The sequence below is a fragment of the Periophthalmus magnuspinnatus genome, chromosome 8, assembly GCF_009829125.3.
Source record: "Periophthalmus magnuspinnatus isolate fPerMag1 chromosome 8, fPerMag1.2.pri, whole genome shotgun sequence".
Taxonomy (NCBI): Eukaryota; Metazoa; Chordata; class Actinopteri; order Gobiiformes; family Gobiidae; genus Periophthalmus; species Periophthalmus magnuspinnatus.
This window is the reverse complement of record NC_047133.1, coordinates 22,857,536-22,882,297: the sequence shown is the minus strand read 5'-3', so window position 1 is coordinate 22,882,297 and position 24,762 is coordinate 22,857,536. Positions and strand designations below refer to the sequence as shown.

Genomic DNA, 24,762 nt, shown 5'->3' with positions numbered 1-24,762 from the left:
TGTCACGATAATTACTGTATCAACTTATCATTCAGTATATTAAAGCTGGAAGAATATATCTTTTGACTCAGTATTCATCGTGTGCACATTTTCTTTACAGTAGTCGGGATATTTTTGTTATTTTAGTGATAATACGATAAGATTTGACCAGTAGAGAGTTGAATAAGTAACTTCTATGGCTAATTACTGCTTCATATTGTTTATTTGTTGGAGCCCCTGGGATTGTGGGGAGTTTTTGTTTGCACTATTTAGAAATGTTGGCTTATTTCTTTTGGCTATATGGTAAGATTTGAGCCGCAGAAGGTTGAATTAATGACTTCTAAGACTCATTACAGGTGCAAACTAAGTACTTAAGTGTTTTTTCTGCTATTTACATCAATATGGTAGATTTAGGTCATTGTTATGGTATAAATCTGTTCTTGGGTTATCGTATCATTGGCATATATTAGATTCAGTATTTCAGTTTATCATCTATGTTTAATTTACTTCATCAATAGATTGTGCTTCAAAATGTGTTATTGTCACAGACCTAATGCTTCCCTGTCTATTTCTTCTTGGTTGCCATCTTGACTCCACTATTTAGGCATCATAAGAAAATATTCTCATGTGTTTTCTTTTTTTTTTTTTTTTTTTGGTGGGAAGTTTCCACATCCGATATGTGATCCCTTGTTTTCTCACACACACATCAACAGTTTGCATATTTTAGACATTGCTTCACATGTCTTGCTGTGGTGACATTCATTCATGACGCTAAACCCGTGAGAGACACTTAAGTCTCTTGTCATTTTTGGCGTGGACTCAAATGCATTTTCATTAAGGATCTTATGATTTAACAAGAATAAGCACATGATTGATTGATGTATTCACTGTGCTGTTTCCAAAATCTTTTCAATGTGTAGCCATGACTAAGTTCTTGTTTTTTTGGGTAACTTTTTCAAAAGACACTCAAAAGACATTGTTGTGTAACTCTGGAAAAAATTTTTAAAAACCCCTCCCTCAAATAGAGATTGTGCCCATAGGACTCCAGGCTTCTAGATGTTGATTCAGCTCCATCAGATTGGATATTCTTTCATTTATCATAGTAAACCTAATGGTGTGTATAGTGTATACCATAGTGACACATCTATTGTTGATTCTAATGCATGTTTCTACAGATGCGAGCACACACCTACACAGGCTAATCACCCATAGACACACATGTAGATGTATTCATAGCACGGATGGGAAAAATCAATGCAGCCCATCGACTTATTTGTGCTGTGTTATCCAGAGCGCGTCTTCCAAGGATACATTTTGTGAAAGTGAGTGAAGAGGTTGTTATCTTTGTAGAGATTTCATTACACTAGTCTTATTTCAAAAGGCTTTGGGGTTTTTAAAATGTGAGTGCTGTTTTGAGAATAAAGCAGGTGAACTAAATACTTCTTATATAGTTATGACATTGTGAAAAAAATCTATACTTAAATGTGCACTATGCAACTGTGTATTGGTAGAGAGTCTGCCACCCACCTGTCTACTTTTTATCATTTATTATTCAAATATATGTGATTTCATTGCTTGAAATAAACATGTGTACTTTATCTAAGTGAGGTTGCTTCTCCACAGATCTGACCTGTAACTTGGCCTTGTGGCATCACCTGCTTGTCCCCATGAATAAAGATTTAATTTTAGTTTAATACCATACTGTGGAGCATTCTAAGCTAACCACTATTTCCTTGGAGCACGTGGTGTACTCACCAGAAGTTTCATAGTGCACCTTTAATGAGAACCAGATTGCTGCACTTTGGGTTGTTATTTAGGTGTTTGTTGACACACAAACCATATTAATTCTAAATGTATTTGAGAAAGAAAATGTCTTGGTGTGGATCTGGACAGGTCTGCACACTCTTTGAATTGAACCAGCAGATTGGATTTCTCCTTCAGTAAAAGCTCATTCACCGGGTCCCATAGCTACAGACTCCATTTCTTCAATAGGACAACCTCAAATCCACACGGTCACTCCGGCGACTCCATTGACTGTATTGCATATTGGCTGCACTGGGTTTGCATTCAGCCAGCTTCACTATTCACTGCTTTAATTGCACCTCCGGATGTGATGTGATTGTTTACGATCCGTGCGTGTATGCGTATGTGTCATGACCTGTGCTCGTATGTGTCCTTTTGCATGTAAGCGGGCGCGTGTTGTTTCCGTGGACGCGTGGACTGGATCACGGTGAATGCGTCCTTTTCGAAGAAGTGTTTCCTGACCCCCCCCCTTAGACCCTCTCTGTTCTTCACTTCCTTCCTCAGTAAAGTAAGCAGTTACTTGACCTCTCATGGAGCTGGTGGTCAAGCGGAGTGTATAGGGGAGAGAGGGGGGAAGCGACATGACGACACTGATAGCTCGTCCTTTGTGCTGTGTTTTTAATCCTGGTGATTGATTGAATTGCAAATGTAGACGAGATAGTCAGACGGTCTCTGCTTTTGCCATAAAGGAGACTAAACCGTGCTTTATTTGTGGTGGCACTTCCGGTTAAGTGGGAATCTCATTCATTTCAATGGAGAATTTGGGAAGTTTTGCTGCTAAAATCTGATATAAAGTTGGTTGGTTTGTGTCAACAATTCACCGATTGTCTGGGGGGTATTAAAATGGCTTGTGTAGAACTTATTTGCTGTAAAAATCAGCAGCCTAGTGCAAAAATACAACCTGATTGACGATGGAAACTCCTACAGCAACTTCTGAAATAAGGTGAATAGAGGAGCAAAATTGTTATCGAGTGTAAAGTGTTCAAAATCATGCAACATAATGAAGTATTTTAAACTCGATCAGCATAACAGCTCACTAGTCACCTCTGGAACTTAATAACGTTAACTTGTCTTGCGCCTTGCCATGATTAACCGCTGTGAATTTGCTTAGTGTGTCGTTTCTATTGACAGCAAACATTTCAGGCCTATCTCGCAATGCGACAGACTGCACAATGACCCATCCTTGTTCAGCCTCGGTCCACACAATGTCGTCTTTTGTAGAGCTTGATTCGTGCTGATATCGAGCTGGAAACTATTTAGATGGGGATCACATGTTGTCAAGGCACGCTGTCTGTCTCCAAGACTCTCTCCTCTTACTCACTTAAGCAGAGAATGTCAGGCCACAATACTGCGCTTGTGCTGAGCCCATGGCCACATTGGGGAGGATGGAGATTTGTGCGAACCATGGCTTTATGTAGTCTGAAGTGAATGCTCTTTAAAGTTATTTGTTTAAACTAGTGCAGGGTCAAAGGGTAAAGAACACACTAGACCTGATGTAGCCTTAAGCTAAAATTAGTTTTACTTCTTCAAAGTTTGTAAAGACTGCTGATAATTGCTTGCTATCAGGATACTGGCACAGTATCCTGATAGTGGTTGTGTGTTGTCCTGGGGGAGTCTGACTTCAGCTACTGTGTAAAGTGTGTAGCTTTGTGCAATTTGTGGCTGAAGTGTTCACCTATGATGATAAGGATGATGAAAATTGTATCTTAAGAAAAGCAAAGTATAAACATGTTTTGACTGTACATTATCTTTTAGTTGCTTTCGTTTTGTACTAAAATTGCCCTCAGTGAATTTTTTGCATGGATAATTGATTTTAAGCTGTATGTCTATCTTAAATATGTCTTGGATTTCCGTTGTTGTGGAAATAAACGTTGGCCTTAAGCTTTAAGGATAAGCAATGTCTTTGTGAATTTCCCAGTGTAGCTATAATTCATATTAAATTATAAGTCATAAGTTCAGAATCACTGTAACTGTGCATGACTTTGCCTAACAAATGTTATTATGTGAAATTTTGTATTAAATATCCAAGATTAGACATGCCCATTAATCACTGCTAAATAAGAGCTACCGTTGTGTGAAGTAAGACAGTCTTACAGTTAAATTTCATTAGCTCAAAGTTATCCAAATGTTTTTTATCAGGATGTTCTATTTGTAGTAGTAATATAGTAGTAGTAGTGTTATTTTTTCCAACCCAGAAGAAGGTGCTACAAAGTCAATAAAGGATAAGCAAACAAAAGGTGTCCCTCTTCTCTTTGTCTTTAAGTGAAACCAATAAAGCAGTTTCACTGAGTCACTGTGTCAGTAGTCAGACTAATTGTGACTAATTGACTATTAAAATAACTATCATCTAATTTTGGATAATTGTTATCTGCACTATACACACTCTACCCATGCCAAAGAATAGAAGCCAGCCATCATATTTAAACCTTTATATGGTTAAAAAAAAATGTTTCAAGGACAAGCAAAATAGATACTTTGGTGCCACAAATGCAATAATAATCCGGTTACAAACATTTATACTCACACCTGCACCTGTTTTTAATGTTTTAAATGGATTTATGTACTTGTTTTATTTGTTTTTGTTTATATTTTTCTGTATTTGTACAAGGTGCCCATAAACAGGAGAGTCTGAGTGCTCTCATTGGGCTCTCCCTGTGTAAATACAGATACATGAAAATCATAGACTTATTGGTGTATTTAATGAATCATTAGTTACAGCCCAAGTCAGTGTACAGATCTGTCACATCTAGTTGTTTTTGATTGCAGGTATATTTAGCCTGCAGCCAGGGAGTTTTTACTGTCAGCTGCTTCCTCAAGATTAGAGGCACAGACGCCGTTTTGGTCCCAGACACGAACCAGATTTCACAAAGTGAGCGTCATTTTTCCTCTAAAGTCAAGACAGATTTGTGTTAGCTATCTGCTGCTGGGAGCTAACAATAGCAGCACAGGAAGCTCTTCTATTCAGATTGTGCAAGTTTGTTTAAGCACTGGTATTTTTACTAGATCATTGACTGAATTGGTGATTAATAATAATGCCGTTGGGTTTGTTTACATTGCAGTTGACATGCAAAGGAATGTCCAGTAACATGCTGTGAAGAATTATCGTACACAAGAAAGATTACTAAGGCATAACTTTGATAAGGAACCAAATTATATTGAGCCAGCGTTGTGTTGAACATATTTACTGTGGGAAAGCTCACAAAGATTGCAGTACTTTTTAAAATGTAATTTGCTTGTCCCGACAGCAATTTTCCAGATGACACTTATATTCTATGGGCCTATATTACAAATATAGTAAACTATACCTGTAGAAATGTAATGATTATTCAAGATTAGAATGCATGGCTAAACATTTTTTCATTACCTTTCTGCAAGTGTGTACAAGATCATAATGAAATGAAACGTTCTGATTAAGTGAAATGAATGTGATACAAACAGCCACAATTGTTTGGGTTTCATTTTTTGGGGTATAGTTTGAAATGAAATGACCTAATCTGACATCTAAATTTAAAAAAAATCATGATTAAAGATTAACCAAATAATCTTGGCATGCCTAGACTAGACCTCCACTAGATAATAATAGAAGAGAATGCAGAAGTCCTGGATTTCGTAAGCTTTTGGAGAAATGTTAACCTTTCGTAATAGCCTAAATCTTACCATTTAGAGCAAATTTGGTGTTTTTATTTGAGATTTTATAGCACTACAAAAAAAGGAAAATTCTCAAGACTAGCCAACAATAGGCCGATGATTATGGGAGACTCTGCAGCTGCTACCTGTCTGTACAACGGACTCGAACTGTGAGGTAAATAATTGATTTGTGTTGAACGGCTAAATAATTGAAGCATGGAATTAGCCATGCATGTGTTAGCAATTTACCTGTTTGAGTGTGGCAGAGTAGTTAGCCCTCAGAGGGGCTATTCTTCTCTCTGCTGTCTCTACACACTCCATCAAGGACAGTTATTATATCTGTCTGGCTTTGGCTTCATAATATTTACTTCCTGTGCAGGATATTGCAGTAGCACAGGCTGATAAAATAAGCAGAGCGCTCTTCTAGGCTTCTGAGCAGGTGGAAACTTGAGCCTCTATTGAGAAACTGTGATAGTGGGGGGATTTCACATCTGCTGGAGATAATGCATGTTTGTGAAAGCTTTGCAATTATTTTTTTTTTTTGACAATGTGTTCATCAGGGCTAGAGATGGGATGAAATTTAGACTCACGATTATTTTGACCAAAATAATCACGATTAACAATATTATCACGACAATTATTAAACCAAGGTTTACAGTTTTTAAGAAGTCATTAAAACATCATTTTCCATACAATTTTCAGGTGTCTGTGCGATCACCTTTGTTGTTTTGTTTGGGTTTTTTTTGCTGCAAGTGAAATTAACAATGAGTGAATAATAAATGTATCAATTATATAACTCCTGACTATAAAAAAAACACATGAACCAACCTGAAAAAGCCCCCAGAAAAAAGGATATGATAAAGGATATGCCAGCCATCAGCTGTGCAAAATGCTATTTAGCTAGCGCTAATCTAGCGATTGCAAAGTCGACACAAACATGCACCATTAAGCATACAAATCCAAACTAACACAAACTATGGATACTTACTATGGATATATTCGGCTCAAGTTTGTCAAACAATGCAGGATGGTTGTCTCGCAAATGTGCACACAAGTTGCTTGTGTTTGCCCTCTGAGCCGCAACCTTTTTTGGCAGGCTCTTCAGATTGGTAGCTCATTGTCTTGTTGGTCTCGTTTTTCAAAGCAATAATAATTCCACTCATCAGACTTCACCTTGGTGAATGGAGGATATAAATGTGTGGCGTCATCCAGATGCAGATCCACTGCCTGTCCATTAGCCATGACGGGGGTGACTGAGGTGAAGTACCATCCCCAATTCAGATTAAGCACAAAATCTAACAAGTTTCATTGCTATGATAGAGGGCCCCCCTGTGAGCAAACACCAGAACTAACATCTAAACATTGTATTCAAACCGAAAACATGAGGCATTCTGTGCCGTAAAGGCGATTATAATCATGTGCGCTGATCATGATTATTAAAAAAGGTCACAAACGATTAATTGTGGATTTTTTATCGTGATTAGCGATATTATTGTATATCGTCCCATCCGGGTGTCAGATTACCTTTTGGGCTGATTTGACAGGTATTGAGGAAATATGTGTAGTGTTTCCAAGGACAAATGCTATATGGCAAGAGACTAATCACAATTATTTTCCTTGAATAGGCTCGACAGCAGCACACTAGCTAGCTCACAGTGTCTCAAAGCTTACATTTACTGAAATCGGAAAGCATGAAATAAACCTATTAAAATTCAAATAAAAATAAAGACTACACAATTATTTTTATTTGTAGAATACTTCAGTTGTCCTTGGGTGAAATATTCATTTTATTTGTGTAGTCTTTAACATCAGTACTGAATGTTCACTGCCTGTTCTTTAAATATTTATTCAATTTAGGGTGCCTCGGCAAAAACCTCAGAGATAAAATTTGACAGGATGTACCGAAGCCAACAGTGAGTTGTAGGGTGCTACTGTGCACAGAGCATATTGATTGGTTAATTCCAGTGTCCAGTGTTCTAGGGTGTCGGGGTTAACATGAACATACTGAACATAGACAAAAAAGACTCTTAATGAACATAGACAAGAAAGACTCTTAATGAGTGCTATTTAACATTAAAAAATAGTCAAACGTGCTCCTCCATAGTCTGAACTGTGCTGAACCACATGATTTGGCTGACAGAGGATTGGCTGTAAACCATTTGACTACAAAAAGCTACATTTATGATAAAGATCAATCAATAATAGTCTTGCAGCAATTTATCTGCTTTTATCTGTCCTGATAAAACAGAAACAGAATAAAAGTTGCAGTAGGCAATATACAAAAACTGCCAATATTCAGGGGATATTGTTCTCTAACAAAACATCCTCCAGTCTCTTTTTGAGCCATTTCTGACATAAATTGGATAATTGGAATAAAAATAGCTAGAATCAATCACTGCTCTCCTGTTCACTTAGCAACAATTTCCATATTGATTTTTTTTTTTTTTTTACTGTGTCATAAACGTTTTGTGGTTTGTCATTGACTGGTGTACAAGTAGGCTATTAAAATACATAATACAGAACATATATATTAGATTAGGTTGACATATGATGATTTACTATATTACCATTCATAAATATAACACAGCATACACACGTAATGTATAGTAACATATATCATATTTCATTATGAGCTAGAGGGACTGAATAGCAGGTTCTGTAAAATTAATCTGAACTATCACTGAAGCAGCCCAGCATTCAAAGGAATTATAGAGGAATCTTTTTGTGCATCTTTATCCTGCAATACTTTTCAAATGGAGAGCTAAAAATAGACTCCACCACATGCACCCAGTCTGCACCCATTAATACTTTCATGAGCTATTCATAACTCTGGCAGTGGGTCCTGTCATTTAGTAAACACTGTTATGACAGGGAGGGGGGAGCTGGCTACTGTCCAAATTTACATTCGAAAGGCCAAGACGCCAAAGGTTACGTCTCTACAGTCAGAATGTCTACTTCATGTGCAAATAGGACACTGGAAAAATATTGAAAAAGGCACCAAACTGCTCCACCCGTCTGTTCTGAGCACGTCAGTTATGCCAACATATAAGTTCCCCCCTTTTGGAGTGTCTCGCCGTGACATTTGATCCTGGGGTCAGCTGTGCCCGATATTTCTGAGCTCTCCCTCTCTCTGTGTTTTTAATGTTTGCTGTTTTGGTGTGTCGGATTCTCACATGTCATTGGGTCAAATCAGATGACTTACTGGCACTGGAACCAGAGATGGGGAGTAATGGACTGTATTTACTTGAGTAGAGAGTTCTATTGACTGTACTTTGAGGAGTCATTTTAATGTGTATTTTTTACACATAAAATATAGTGATTGCTGTAATGGAGGAAGCCAGCCTCCATTACTTAAGGTAGTAGTGTAATTTTTTAAGAATAAATAAATAAACCACACATCTGAGTGTTGGTTAAACTTGTTTATTGAATAATTTTTTTATTTTTTTTATTTTTATTTTTTATTTTTTAAGTATACTTACATAAGTTATCTGTGTTGGGATCCAGAGAGCAACCAAATGCTGAAAAAACGGGGGATGGCCTTTGTTACTGTTAATGGTATTCTATTTTCAGTATTAAGTTGCTTATGGATTATATTAGAATTGTGTTTGCATATTATTGGTTAGTTTTGCTGTATTTTTTGTGGCTTAGGGAGGTTGTAGTTCTAGTGTTCCCCTTTCCTTAGTGGTTTACTCCACCTAGGTAGACTATTTGTTCCACCTTAAATAGTCTACCTAGGTGGACTAAACCACTAAGGAAAGGGGAACACCTGCTCTGCGTTATGTGTGTTGGCCAAGAAGATGAAATAAAAGCTTTAATTTGACAACTTTTTGAGTCTGCTGGCATCCATTTGTGAGTGCCTCAGCTGACCATGCTGGCAGTTGCAGTGTATAAAACCTGTTATCCCTGTAACTAAAATCACTTCAAACATGTTCTGAAATGCACTGTTATTGTAGTAGTCTCATCATTTAATTGTGCAGTCATGTCATAAATGTTAATGCCATTGTTTGAAATGTTTTGACTGAACCAAGATTATGTCAGAAAAATTACATTGTACAAAATTGTCTTCACTCCCACTCATTTGGGCAGTTTTGGTTTCTCTTCCCACCTCAAAGCATAGCCAAGGCCTGTCACTATAATTACTATATGGACTGAGGGAGGAACATGGATGGAACAATATTTTTTCTTTGTATTAGTGAGATATATTTAGTTGTTTTTCTGTTCAGTTTCAGCTGTAGGGGGTTGGATAAAGAACTCAAATGACCTATGACTCATTATAGATATTAACTGACTATCTGACTAACTGTCTACTAACTGACTACTACGTGACAAACTGTTTAATTCTGTCATTTATTGCAGCTCATTAAAGTGCTTGTGCTTGATTCTGCTATAATTATAATCTATGACACCCATAGATCACATGTTTTAATCACTGGTGCAACGTAATGAAGTAAAACTAATAAAGTATGGGACGTAATGAAGCACATTTTTAAAGTGGATACTTTTTACTTTTACTTCACTACATTTGAGAGCAGGTTTCTCTACTTTCTACTCCACTACATTTTTAACTGGACTGAGAAGCAAAAGCCTTTTTTATTACTGTTTGAGACATGCTGAAAAGGGTTTATTTTTTATCAAGTTCATAGTTTGAACAAACAAAAATATACAAATAATAACAGCTACATCAGAAAAAAAAAAAAGATTGATTCAGTTGTAAAACAAAAAAATCAAATCTGTCAGCTGGATGTTTTGCTGCTTCTTCAGTTCATCAGTTCTTCAGTTCAGTGGCTTGGATGAGCAGCGAAATATCTTCACTCCTACAACTTTTTGTCAGATTAGAATTTTTCTTTTACTATGGATCATACCTGGACCTGAACTGAGGGATTACACAGATGATTGATTCAATTGTGTCTACTGAACAAAATTCAGCAGAAATCTTTATCAAAATAGAAAAGCCTTATAAGACCTCAAAATATACGTGAAATACTTTTACTTTTTACTCTCAGGTACTTTTACTTTTACTAGTACATTTTTTCCTGTGATACTTTTACTTGAGTATTTATTTGTTCCAATATCTGTAAATTGAGTACTTCTTCCACCACTGGTTATAACTTACAAACATTACTCAAACATGCTTTAAACACTAGTGTACATTTAGAATGGTTTCAATATTATCGTTTATCATAACAATCTATCGCAAAATGTGTTATTGTGACATGGCTTACCTACTACCCAACACACACCTATTTATTACAGAAAGTTACTGAAAATATATTTATTGCTGTCTTCTGATAATTTAGTTTATAAATTCGATATCTTGCATTATGTTTTTGTCTGAACTTGAATTTTGGCTTCTCCAGTGTTGTCACCTCTCCGACCTACTTTCCCTTCCCAGAATTAGTAACAGTGGGGCATTATGCGTTGACATCACCTTGGCTAATATTATATTATGGGAGTGATCTGAGAGTACGCTGATGTGCCAGACTCTTCTCAGTCACCTCCAAAAGAGTCGAGACGTTACACAAGTGTCATAATTACTCCCCCGGTGAATATTAAAGCTGTATCAGAATCAACTTCCACAACTGGTTTAATCACCTGCATTAACAACTCCACTGCTGTCTATATATAGCCCCGGCTTCAATGCTCCTAATCCAAAGTATCAGATTCAGGATTAAAGGTGCACTATGGAACTTTTCTGGTGTGTCTGCATGTGTGTGTCTGTGTGCGTGTGCTAGATAAGTGTAGCATTAAATTCATCTAGCATATTTATGGCGTTTCTAATTCGCAAAAAGTACCTTGAAAAAATCAAAAACAAAACTTGCATGAACTGTGACCTATAACTTTGACTCGTGACTGTCTCCATGGAGAAGTTTAATGCCATCCTAGCAAAAAATTACTAGCGTCAGTGTGATGCACGTACAAGCTCAATTTAAGTGTGATTTGAAAGTTATATATGAGACACTGTTATATAAAAGTCATGGCTGTTACAATTGATTTCAACTTTTACTGTGAGCCTGTAAAATAAAACCAGCTTGGATCTAGTACAATGAAGTACAAACAGTGCCTTGAATACTTCTGCAAGTAAATGCACTTATAATGCTTTTTATTTTATTTCTGCATACGCCTTGAGATAAAAAATGAATATTTCAACAAGGTCTCAGTATCGCCATTGTTTCTCACCAATGTCGCAGTTTATGTTTCTATGTTTTTTCCCTCCTGACGTGTAAAACCATTGAAACAATTGACAGTTAATACATTCAATAAATTTACGTAAAAAAATTACCTGTATTATCAGTTTTAAATCTTAAAGGATGTGGGCGAAAAGTGTTCATAACTGTGTAGTATACTTTGGTCAAACCAGGTCAATGGTAAGCTTCAAGATACAGGAAGAGCTAAATACACATAGGTGGAAGTGGAGGAATGAGCCGAGGGCCAGGATGCACTGCCCTGTTTCCCTCCAAATAAACGAGGAGCTTTAGTCCAGTGGTTTCCAAGCTGTGGGGCCAGTACCACTGTTTATGCATAAGCTTCTACTGGTTGTGTTGTTGACATTAATAGAGCATGAGTCAATGAGTTTAAATTTGATTATTTAATGGATAAACCCTGAGTTCTCATAGTAATCATATTTGTAAATCTGGACTATACACATACTCCATAATATGCCATGTGCTAAAAGATGCCTTTATATTATAATGAAAGAGCAGTAATTAAACCCCAATCTAGTCTTTCTAAGGGTCAAATTAGCATAAATATATTAATGCATTCACTCATTCATTCGCCTAATAACAGTTTTCATTCTGTTCTTGTCCACACCATTGCGAAGACATTTTATCAACATACCTCTTCTTGGAACACTCCCTTCAGCTATAAGAGTCCTGACCCCTCTTAAAGCTAAAGTACCCCATGCACCCATGCGCTCTTATCTGTACTCCCTCCCTCCTGTTGTGAGTACAGTAGTGGACTCCAGCCAGCTCCTGTCTGCTGTGGTTAGTCCTCGTGTGGTAGGTCGCTCTGCCGTTTCCACTGCTTTGGTTTCAGCCACAGAGCTCCAGGAATGCGTCCGTGGCATGCAGTAAGATTAGTAATGGCCCTGGTCAAAGGAATGTGCGAAAATATTTCACGGGAACATCTTAAGAACGCCAGATTCATGTTTGTCAAAATGACCTAGCATGCTATTGTGTATGTGAACAGGTACTAGGTACAAGGTTAAAATGGTTCTCTCTTAATACAGCATTATATTGTTTGTTAAGGAGGGTTAAGCTATCCAAAAGGTACTAATTTGAACAAGTTTGAATACAAAAAATATCATAAATAGGACAAAGTAGACACTAGTGTGTATTTTATGTTACTGTAGTACATGTACTAGTACGTATGTTTCTGGTCAGAAACATACCTGGATTTGTGTTTTATTTCATTCACAAATCCTGCATATTTAGGCTGAGTTCTTCTCTCAAACTAAAAACACTCTGTTCCACCTTGTGATGTCATCATATGGTAATACAGGAAGTGCTCCAGTGTGTTTTTAAACTCCAAACACCTTCACTGGAATCATTTGGATAATTTTAGCTCTAGAATTGCCAATTTCCACTGAACAAAAGGTAAAATGTAGCTGCTAACTTGAAAACTACTGCTTCGTGACATCACAAGGTGGAATTTTGGCATTTTGAGCTTTGGAGATGCAGACAGATTAATAATGCAGGATTACTCAAATGAAACAATGAAGGTATGTTTTTCATGAGGCTACAACATTATAACATGGCTTAAAGCTCACAGGAGTCCATTTTTGCATAATACAGGACGTTTAAATGTTACAGCACATTGGTGGAGTGCCTGTTGTTTTCAAAGTGCTGATAAATTGCTTGGCATGGCTTCAGCAGGCACAGGCTTCAGCGGCGCAGGCTCTGGTGGTCAGCTGTTGCCAAATTGGCCCACGTTAATTTGATGTTTTTCTCACAACCAAAAGCCAGAACACAATACGAGACATTTCTCAAAAGCATCTATAAGTCACACTCTCCTGCAGGGCTGTGGAATTAATCAAATTTGAACTCATAGAGATAGAGATTCAGTCACTTCTAATTGACAGTAACGTGCTTGTCTTTTTAATTGAGGTCCACAGCCAATTGTAAATATATATATATAAATAAAATAAGATTAAAAAATGTGGTCAACAGGACTGAAAGATTAATCTGAATTGAAATTGCAATTTGAATGAGCGCAATTGGAAAATCACACAGGCTGCAATTTTTGAAGTACCATAATTTCCACCACAAACAACAAAATATCATGTCTTATTCTGCATAAAACCTGCTAACCCTGTAGTTTCGATCTGTACAAACATGCTCTGAAATGTGATTCTTGTGTCAGTTAGGGTTAGATTTCAGTCTTTTTGGTAATTCATCTGGTCGTGTTTAAAATGTGAACTTTGAACGGAATCCTGTTATTAATTTGCAATAAGATATTTTCCCAAATTGTTCAGCCCTAGTGATCAAGTCCGATCCCCTTGTGCCACTATATTTTAGCTTTGTTTCTTTGGCTTTTTGCTCGTCTCGTCTTACAGATCTTCATTCTGTTGGCTTCAAATAGCATGTGGTATTTCAATAGCGAGTGGTACCTGGCTAACTTAAAATCCTTTGATGTGAAGATCCTAGATAAGAATTTCACTCATGTATTTTATTTATTTATGAAGGATGTGAGACAGTTGGGGTAGGGCTTTTTTCTAATCCTTTGTGTAAGGAGATAGAAACAAAGAAAGAAACGTGTATAAGGTGCCACTTAGAGCTTTATGTTCTTTGATGTCTTCTTTTTCACTCACAGCTCCACCTGTCCCAGCTGGGCTTTTGTTCACTCTGGTCCGTTTCTGATGCATGACTGGAAACCATTTACAAAGAATGAAAAACTGTACAGGCATCAGGTCTGTAAGCAGACAGTAACACCATGGACTTGTGAACGAGACAGTGACTAAGTATTGGTTAGGCCAATGATCGAGATTGTCATCCTCGATCATCAGAGCTTATTGTGAATTTTGATATGAAAATGGCTGATATTCAATACAGATTTGATTTTGGAATAGTTAATTTTTTAATAATAGTTCATTTTCAACTGCAGTAATAGTTGTTTCTTTCATTACGATGTGGTTTTACCAGTAGTGCAAGAAGTACTCAATTTTGTTACCTAAGAAAAAGTACAGATACCGGAGCAAAAAATATTAAAAAATAAAAGTAAATGTATCACATGAAAAAATCTGTTTAAGTAAAAGTATTAAAGTAGCTGCTTAAAATGTACTTAAAGAGTATATGCAGATTTAATGCTTAAAATGTAACGATTTTGAAAAAGATTTGTACTGAATTTTGTTAAACAGAAACAACTGAATCATCATTAAATCGACTGAGGGATTACTCAGAAAAACGACTGAATAAATATTTTTTCCCAAGCTGTTTTTATTTTTGTATATTTCTGTATGCTCAAACTATGAACATATTAAAAATAAACTCATCAGCCTTTTCAGCAGGTCTCAAACAATAATAAAAATACTTTTACTTTTCAGTTCAATTTACAATACAGTTACTTTTCAATGTAGTGGAGTAGAAAGTGCAGATACATGCTCTCAAATGTAGTGAAGCAAAAGTAAATAGTATCCACTTTAAAATGGACAAATGAATGTACAAATTTTAGGTATCTCTACTTTACTTAAGTACAGTACTTTACTATTTTTACTTTGTTACATTCCGCCACTGGGTCTTACTAGTGCTGATATGGATAAATGTCCAATTCTGTTGTATTTACGTAATTTTTTCAGTAATGATACTTGTTCAAAGAAATTTCTAGTTTTGATACTAGACTTAGTAATTGATTGCAGCTAGCTATAGTTTTTCTTTTGACATCCAAAGATTTAAGATTTGCATGCAGAAATCATCCCAAATCATGTCAACTACTAGCATGCTAGTTTCCCTATTTTTATACTATTAATACCAATGCTGTCACCACCATAACTCACACGAGCAAATACATTTGTTCACTAATAGCTTACAATAATTCTTGATAAGACTAATTTCCTTTATAATATTTTTGGCGTGGCAGTTTAGCAAAGCAACCCAGCCTAGCGAGGTACAGGGCTATAAGGGTGTATTTCCTCCTCTTTAGATGAGAATCAAAGTCAAAACAAATCTTGTAATGTAGAAAGATGTAATCACGTCTGTCCAAAGAATGTGGGTCTGAAATCAACATCTGGAATGTAATCTCTCTGGGAAACCATTACATGCTGGAGATTGTTGCTATGAAGCGTGGCGGGTGTAAAAAGGACAATCACATACTGTAATGTTGGAGATAAGATATTCTATACTAAGACCTATAAGGAAAGCAGTGTGGTGGGTTATTTGAGTAGCACACAGGTTACCTAAACGGTACTATTTTACTTGCAAATTTGATAAGCAAATAATGCAAAGTAATAAAGTGTGGGCTTATCTTCAAAAAGCAGAATTCAGTCAAACACCACTTGTATTGTGGCTATGCTAATAATTGCCTTTGTGATTTGGTGATTGCAGTTTTGATCTAACTGCATCTAGGCAGTAGTGATGAAGTACTCAGTTATGTAAGTAAAAGTACAGATACAGAGGTAAAAATTTACTTGAGTAAAAGTAAAAATATCCCATGAAAAAAATATTTAAGTAAAAGTATTTAATTACCTGATGATTTTTGAATATTTAATCATGAAATATTAATTTTGTGTATTTATTTTTGTTTGCTCAAAGCTGAAGCTTGAACTCGAAAACTTTAGTCAGGATGTTACCACAAACATGCTAAAAATAACCCTCCAATCATATGAAAATTAGTAGAACGTACAGATACCTACTCTCAAATGTAAAATACTTCCTTAAATTTTACAGTGAATACTTTTCACCATAAAATTTAAAATACAGTTGCTTAAAAATTCTACTGAAGTACAGTATTTTACTACTTGTACTTTGTTGCCTTTCACCATTGCATTAAGGGCTGTACAATTAATTGAATTTCAGTTACAATTATGATAATTACTTTTGCAAAAAATAAGGAATCAGGATTTTTAACATTAGCTTAAAGTGCGTTCAATGCAGAAAAGTTGCTTGTGAATTGTACTTTTTACTTGTGAAGTACTTTTACAGCAGTATTTCTGTGAGATGTGTCACTACTTTCATTTCATGTTTGTTCTTTTCATTTTAGATGTGCTGATACCTCACTTCCTGATAAGCAAATAACCTTGAGAGTAACCATGTTTTCAGTTATGATTAAAATAATTGTGATTATTATTTTTCCCCTAATCAAGTAATTACAGCTAATCTTACAGGCTGCTCTATGTTGTAGTGAACTCAGGCCAAAGCGCTGAGTGTAAAATGATTCAGCGAGTCACGAGCCACAGGCCTCTGTCAGTGCGTCGACCATGTTGACTTTGGAGGACAGACAGGGAAGGGAGGCTTGGCTGTCTTACTTTTATAGGTTTACGTTGGGATGTGACCAGATGCATTACAGTTCATTGAAGGAAAATGTACTGAACGTTGTTGCAGTTTTGTTGCAACAGCTTCTATTTCACTAGACTTTAAACTGATGCTATCTTATCTTTGCACACCAAGAAACACATTTGTAACATAATTTGTTTGTGTGTGTGTGTGTGTGTGTGTGTATATATATATATATATATATATATGTATATGTATATATGTATATATGTATATATGTATATATATATATATATATATATATATATATATATATATATATATATATATATATATATATATATATATATATATATATATATATATATATATATATATATATATATCACATTACCAAACCAGGACCCATAGAAACAATATGCAATGACTCAGCTAAGTCTAAATTCTATAGAACTAGATCAGGTCTAAAGGAGAACTAAAGTCTGTTTAGTCGTACCAAAGAAGCTTGCATTCCTCCAGTAGTTCCCATGCCATATTTTAAAAACATTGCTTCAAATTCAATTTTCTTTTGTCATGAACATATAAAGCTGTCAAATATTTCATACACTCTTTTGCTTGTGTATTTGTTCGTCTGTGCAGCTAATCTGTCCAGCAAAAAGACTGAATGAGTGACACTATAATTGTCTGCAAATGACAATCACAAATACACAAAGACCAAATGCAAGAAAAAAACAAATGTGTGGGAGACAAACTGGCAGTATAATGAGCCTGTTTCTAATGTGGTTATTAAAACTGAAAAACATCATTTTAGTTGGAACCGAGATAATTAAAACACATAGTTACTCCATTGTTTAACAGCGTCACCTCTGCATAAAATGACTGCTGTGTTGTTGTGTCCCATTCATAGCTTGTATATATAAATGGACATAGCTAACCCACTAGCATAGATGTGTCTCTGGCTCCAATTCACTTTACATTGAAAAATTACCTCTAATATAAAGAAATGACAGGGATGTGAAAATAAAACTAACAGAACAAACTTGCTTCAGATATAATGATTTTTCCTTGAGATGTCATGCCACCCTAGTCTCATGAAACCGATCTGACAGTTACTCAACCAAGACACTTTAAGGGAAATATAGAAACAAGGGAGGTTTAAATTAGACTTGCATTGCTGTTTGCTTCTCTGTCTCCCCTCTGGCCCCCTCCCCTGCTCAGCTCTGCTTTACATCAGGATCCCTACCGTTTGAACCAATGACAAAAGTAATTAAATGTCTGGTGTTCTGTCCACGGGGCAAGAGAGGGTGCTATTGGTGCAGCAGTGATGGAGATGGAGGTGGCAGACTGTGCACAAGTGAATTATATTTGCATGATTTGGTGAGTCAGTGTCAGGCGGTGACAAGCGCTTTGGTTGTCACTTGTCAGGGTAGTTTTATGACGATCCTTTAACTATATACTGGTTTCAAGGAACAGATTTTTGCAGTGATTTTTTTGGAAATGTCACAGTTTGTTGAGGGTAAAGGAAGGAGGATAGTGAGTGACAGCGTGAGGAGGAAATCAATACTATATAGGCCTAGTAGGTTACTATACCAACCTAATGTCCAAAAAAATGAACAATTTTTTATGCATAGTATTTATTGAATGTTCTTTTAATTGCACTAACGTTTTGCAATCTGGCAATCTCACTCACTGTTGTTCAAAAACATGTCAGGTTGAACAACTGAAAAAACTGATTTTAGAAACTAAGGCATTGCAGTAAATTGTGTGTACTCATTGTGTTATAAAATATGGTTAAGTATATTGAAAAAAAAGGTTATAGTAGCAGTGTCAATATTTATCGCATGTACATTTTCTTTGCAATAATGGGGGGATTTGAGCAGTAGAGGGTTGAATAAGTAACTTTTATGGCTAATTGTTGGTTTCAGGCCTTTAAATAATAATGTCTATTTAAAAATGGTTTACCTTGACATACTTGCTGTATTGCGTTTGTGTCAGCTGCATAAAGTACATTCAATATTATCGTTTATTGCAATATTTCTCTGTAGCAATATATCCTGCTTAAAAATTTGTTATCGTGACACATCTAAGTCGTAGTATTATTGGTTATTGCAATATTGCTCTTCAAAATTAGTTTTAGAAAATGAGTTCAAAACCACAGTATCCCAAAAACTGCTGCTCTGCATGAGTTAACAATAATCGCTACGACATAAAGCACAGTGTTAGTACATAGTCTAATTTCTTTGTCCCTACATTGTCATTTTATTCAATTGTTTACTGGATTTTGGGGTAAATACATGTTTACCTGACTCTTGCATGCTTCATCAGTCCAGATCCACTTGTGTTAATCACGTTATCTGGTTGTCTGACTCCGCACCAGACTGCTTTGCTCCAGTCTGCTCTAATCTGGGACCTGCTCAATGACAATGAGGATTTAACATTATAAAAACCCCACAGCAGACAGAACCATGACAAAAAGAAAGATTCATGTCCACTTTAACAATGCCATATGTAAACAGTGATTGCAGCATAGGCTATAAGTGTCATCTTGTGTTATGGAGCATATGGAGTGAGTGAACTGCCAGCAGGGGTCAGACTGGTTTTAAGTATTAACACATTGAAGATGACCCTCTATGGACTATGTCTGGAGTCTTTCTTCCTGCTCCACTGAGTAACCCTTACAACACTTCCTGTCATCACAGAGGTCTAAAACAGGAGCCTGTGGTGCCTGAAAACTGGCAACTCAAAACAGATGTAGACACCAAAGCAAAGCACAAAGTGTTTATAGAGAACTGTGAGATAGTATCAACAACATTGTCTCCAGGCGTATAAAGTTTCAGTAAGGAAACAAATAATGAGTCTGTTATTACTACTATTAAAGATGCCCTATGTAACTTTTCTGCTTCTAAAGATGTTATTGTTTTGGCTGGAAGTTCCACACAATACAGTATATAATCTATCTGGCTTTTATAAATTAAATTTTTTATTGCTAAACATGCAGTCTTATTGTGAATGGGGTCTCCTCCAGAAAAGTTACATAGAGCACCTTTAATATTTTGTGAAGTAAGGGCTTTGAATGGCAATATCCTGGTTCTTTTCCAATTCCGGTATATAATACTTGTTAAGACTCTCATAATGACCGTTGTGAGATAGAGCCAAACTAACTTGCAGGCATTTAATTTTCATAGTGTAGTCATTTTGATGGAACCAGTGTTGTTAATGTAGCTACAATATTTGCTCTTCTGCACGACTCTACTCTCAAATGTGTAATAATGAAAGAACAAAGTGATTGATTGCAGAAGTTAGATGGTGGCACTGTAAAATAGATGTGTGTTAGCCACAACCACAGGGAGCTGGGTAATGGCTGGGTTTAGGAAGTATCTCCTGCAGCCAAGCCTCATCATGGGAATGCATGCACACTCAGTGCAGTGTAATACATGCTGAATGCAAGTAGGACAACAAAGAGAGCCAGATAACAAACTCATCTCTGTCAAGATGTTATTATTTAGTGTTTGTTAATTATTAGCAGTTTTACAACGCTATTCTAATATGGTCACCAAAATCAGTACGGCTCACACTTTTCTTCACTTCAGAAGACAGTTACTTTGTATTTATGTAGGACAATGCATATTATTGAACATCTGCAGTGTTCACTTAAAATGTAAATATGATGGATTAAAGCAAAAGTGCAGTTTTCTATTTCTAATACAAGAGCATGTAAAGACTAAACATGAAATCGTTGTACATTGTATGCATCCAATCTCTTTAAATTGGCTATAGATTCAAAGTAGATATCTTTGCCTGTATGTGTGTGGTAGATTTCTGATGTGTTCTGTCTGTGTGCAGCTGGCAGGCCTGGGGTGGGACAGGGAGCATGGCTGAAGCGCGGAGGGAGAGCACGAGCAGCCTGCAGAGGAAGAAGCCCCCATGGCTCCGGCTGGACATCCCAACTGCTCAGATGTCACTCGACGAGCCCCCCACATTTGTCCCGGTGAACACCCTTCACAAAAATCTATTATTTTAACAAGCTTTCAAATCCTGTCTTAATGTATATATATATATGTGTGTGTGCGTGTGTGTGTGTATGTATGTATGTATGTATGTATGTATGTATGTATGTATGTATATATATATATATATATATATATATATATATATATATATATATATATATATATATATATATATATATATATATATATATGACATCAGATGCTAAGTAACACTAGATCACCCAAACAGCCATAAGACACCCAAAGAGCCATTTGGACCCGGTTTCCACAGAAAAAAAACACACTGGAAGCCACAAATACTTTTTGACATCTAAAATGAAGATAACACTGTATATATTGTTTTGTTTTTTTACCTTTATGCTTTGAATAAACATTTATAGTGTGTTGCTTAAGAATTCCGTGAAGTGCTACAGAGACTTCTGCTCCTGAATCTCTGCACAGTATCTGAAAATTGGGGCTGTGTCTTTATGCAGGACTGTCAGCTGTCATCTGTGAGGCATGAACAGTGTTTGTTTTTTAACATAGTTTTGCAAGTGTGATGCTTATTTTGAGCAACAAAAAATTATAAAATATAATTTTATTTTAATATTTCACAATCACAATAACCTTCCAATTTAAACTACAATTTAAAAAAGAACTAACACAAAAAATACACTTCAATTAAATGCTTAATTTACTTTCTCAAGCCAACAGTATAAGGATGAAAGAGCCACATGCGGCTCCGAAGCGAGCCACAGGTTGCCGAACCCTGCACTCATTTGTGTAGGTACTATAAAGGGGCTTGATTCAGTAGTATGACCAAATGTTAATATCAAAGAAGTTATAATCCTTTGTTCTGTGTTGAGAATTATGTTATACTGTATAAATTATATAGATTAGAGTATAGATTATAATTGAGATAAATGAGCCCTGTGTTCTCTGTACAGGACATCATTGTAGCTTATGCAACTTTTATAAAGCTTTTTCCCTTTGCATCATAGTTTAGTTTAAATGGATGTATTGTGACTATTTCTAATCATACTGTGTTGTTTGTAGCCCACGAAGAGGCAGGGTTTCCTCCGCAGTATCAGCATGCCAGTGGAGACGGTTCACCTCCAGTCTCCACCGCGGGATTTCTTCGACACCAGGCGGCCAGTGTTACAACGGCAGTCGTCTATCACCCAGACAATAAAGAGGTAAAGACAAGTAACAGTCAGCTAAGCACCGCTCTGTGTGGTTCTGTTTGCTGCTGTATACTGTGTGAAGATCAGGTTTCATTGGTAATAGAAAAACAGTTATTCTCTTGGAAAACCTTGGAAAAAAACTTGGTGGTTTATTGCATTTAGGCTGAGTCCTTAATCACCAAGCGGCAGTGAATAACTACACCAAAACTCTGCGAGCTAGCTTTTCAAATTTCTTTTCCAGAATTTCTTCACTGTTAATGAAATAACACTTGGCTGCAATCACAAATGAACAAAATGATTTATTGATTATTGAAATGATAATTAAAGTAATTGTTATCAAGACTTCACTGCACTGTTCAGTGAAAGAAGAATGCATATTTTGAGATTTTGACTGGACATGCAACAGATTAAAAAAAACAAAAAACAGCCCCACAGTGTAATTTGCCTAACCTTTCCTTGCATTGAACTCTTTACCTAACTTTGCCTCTGTCTGCATGCACTTGCACACTTTAGCTGCCCTCTTCACTGCCTCTTGTTTCTCTCCTTCTCTTCCTCTTGTCTTCCCTTGTCTCTCCTCTTCCTTTCCTCCTTTGTCTGTGGCCTGCTCTGGCGGTCGCAGCAGTAGGAGAGTGCACTTTGAGCGGATTAACACAGTCCCCATAAAGGGCCAGCGAGCTCTGCGCCGCAGCATCCGGAAGCACCACTCTCTGTCACGAACACTGCTCAGGTACGGCAGGAGGGAGAGGTCAAACCATTGCTATTGTTTTCTGATGTCATCACAACAGTCCAATAGGCCCATGATGTGTAATTGTCTTTTTAAAATACACTGATACAGATTTCATGAGTGTCTGCTTCCTGGTATGTGCAACATATTGAGGATTTCTTCCCATGCAAAAGCTAAAATATTTTGCTTTAAATTGTTAATGAGTCCTAACTTTTTTTTTTTGCTATAATATATACTTGAGGATGTTTGTCCAATGTTGATTTGATCAGTGCCAGTATTTGTGAATATTTTTCACTATTCAATAATGAAAACTGGCTCCAGCCCGTCTTATCTAGAATCAGTGAATGATTGCCACAAGTAAACTATGGTTAAAATTATAACAAGAACTAACTCTTCCTGTTAGAAATTCCTCTTAATTTGAGTAATAGTAACGTTCCGCCTGTTCCTGGGAGGGGCTTCACATTCTTATCCACATCTGTGCTGCAGTGTTCAGAACTCGAGATGCTCATGGTTTGAGTCATAGTTTCATCTGACTTTATGCAGAGCTGTCGAATCAAATTTAGCTGATAACACTGATAAGAAAACATGTGATACTGACGATTCATCTGCTCAAATCTTGATTTTGTTTTATCTAAATCCAGCCTCAGTCCTGTCCTGCACTTTGTAACTTTTCTGGTTTCCATGGTGAACACAGAGTCTGGAATGTTAGCACATAAAAATTGTGTATCTTACATAAATTAAGTTTATTTTTTGTTACTTAAAAATACCATGAAAACGTGGTTTGTTACAGTGAGTGGAATCGCCTCTCCACAGATTTGGCCTGTAACATGGCCTGATGGCGCCATCTACTTTTCTCCATGGGGATAGATTTGTTTTATGCGACATACAAAGCAATGACATCTTCATGGAGACAAGCAGGTGTCCCTGGCAGTTCTTCTTATATGGTTCTCATCCTTTAAAAATACACATGTGATTACATTTCTTCGTAAATGGGAATAAATTAAGGTCAGCTACTTGGAAAGCCAAATAATAAGTTTGAAAACCACTAGAGTAGTTGTTAACAAACACAACCCTGCCAACGCACATGGTCATAATGAAGCTGTGTAGGTGTCTATCTACCCACGATTATTCAGTAGCTGAAAGAACAAGGCTCTGAAACTAGCACACTGCATATATAAAAAGAAAACTCACCACGTCCTTCCTTTGAAGACAGTCTTGACTTCCTGACCACAGGGAAGCAGTAATGATGTTTACTCTGTTAGTTATCAGCTGCAAGTTCAACGACCTCATTACAAAGCGGTGCCGCACTTGAATGGCTGATAAAACATGTGGAAAAGTTTGTAGAATTCCCACAGTAGGTAAAAATGTGTAACCCGATCTTGATGCCCTGAATGAGTTTGTGTGTGCTTGTGTGTCCTGTCAAAAACATGCCCAGACTAGTCCCTTTTCTGGCCCTCATAATGGCCTTGGAAGCTTTCAGTTTTTTCCATTTGAAGTGTAGAGTCACAGCTGTCCATATGTATTAGTGTAATCAGATATAGCCTGTTAAAATCATTAGTTAAGAACAACATTAATCTGAATTATTTGTTGAAATAGGGGAACAGCAGACTGGTTTGGGGTGAGTAAAGATGGCGATGCGACGCAGAAATGGCAGAGGAAGAGCCTCCGTCACTGTAGCCTCCGATATGGGAAGCTGAAGCCACAGGTGATTCGTGAGATGGACCTCCCAAGTCAAGACAACATCTCCTTAACCAGCACAGAGACTCCGCCCCCCCTCTATGTCCCCTCGTCTCAACATGGGATGCAGAAGGTAACCATATATCTGTACATCTATATAATGCTTTGCTAATGCTGTTTTGGGTGTGAGCAATATAAAGATTTTAGTCAAATTATGATATCAAATGATTCATAAAGATTGCAACTCTGTGCCCATGAGCACTTTTTCCCCGCTTTCCTTACTCACTTCCCCGCTTTCCCTGCTCACTTCTCCTATTTGTCAGCCTATTGAATGAGTTAAAGGAAATATGATG

At 36.6% G+C, this 24,762-nt stretch overlaps 1 protein-coding gene across 1 annotated transcript in view; it reads left to right on the top strand.

Annotated features, from left to right (window-relative positions):
• rhbdf1a (rhomboid 5 homolog 1a (Drosophila)) overlaps window positions 1-24,762 on the top strand; it is a 43,541-nt gene that overhangs the window by 9,000 nt on the left and 9,779 nt on the right. Inside the window, exons 2-4 of the mRNA XM_033970739.2 lie at window positions 20,679-20,823; window positions 21,881-22,020; window positions 24,329-24,542. Of these exons, the coding sequence (XP_033826630.1) occupies window positions 20,707-20,823; window positions 21,881-22,020; window positions 24,329-24,542 (471 nt within the window). The 5' untranslated portion in view covers window positions 20,679-20,706. The remainder of the gene's footprint in view (window positions 1-20,678; window positions 20,824-21,880; window positions 22,021-24,328; window positions 24,543-24,762) is intronic.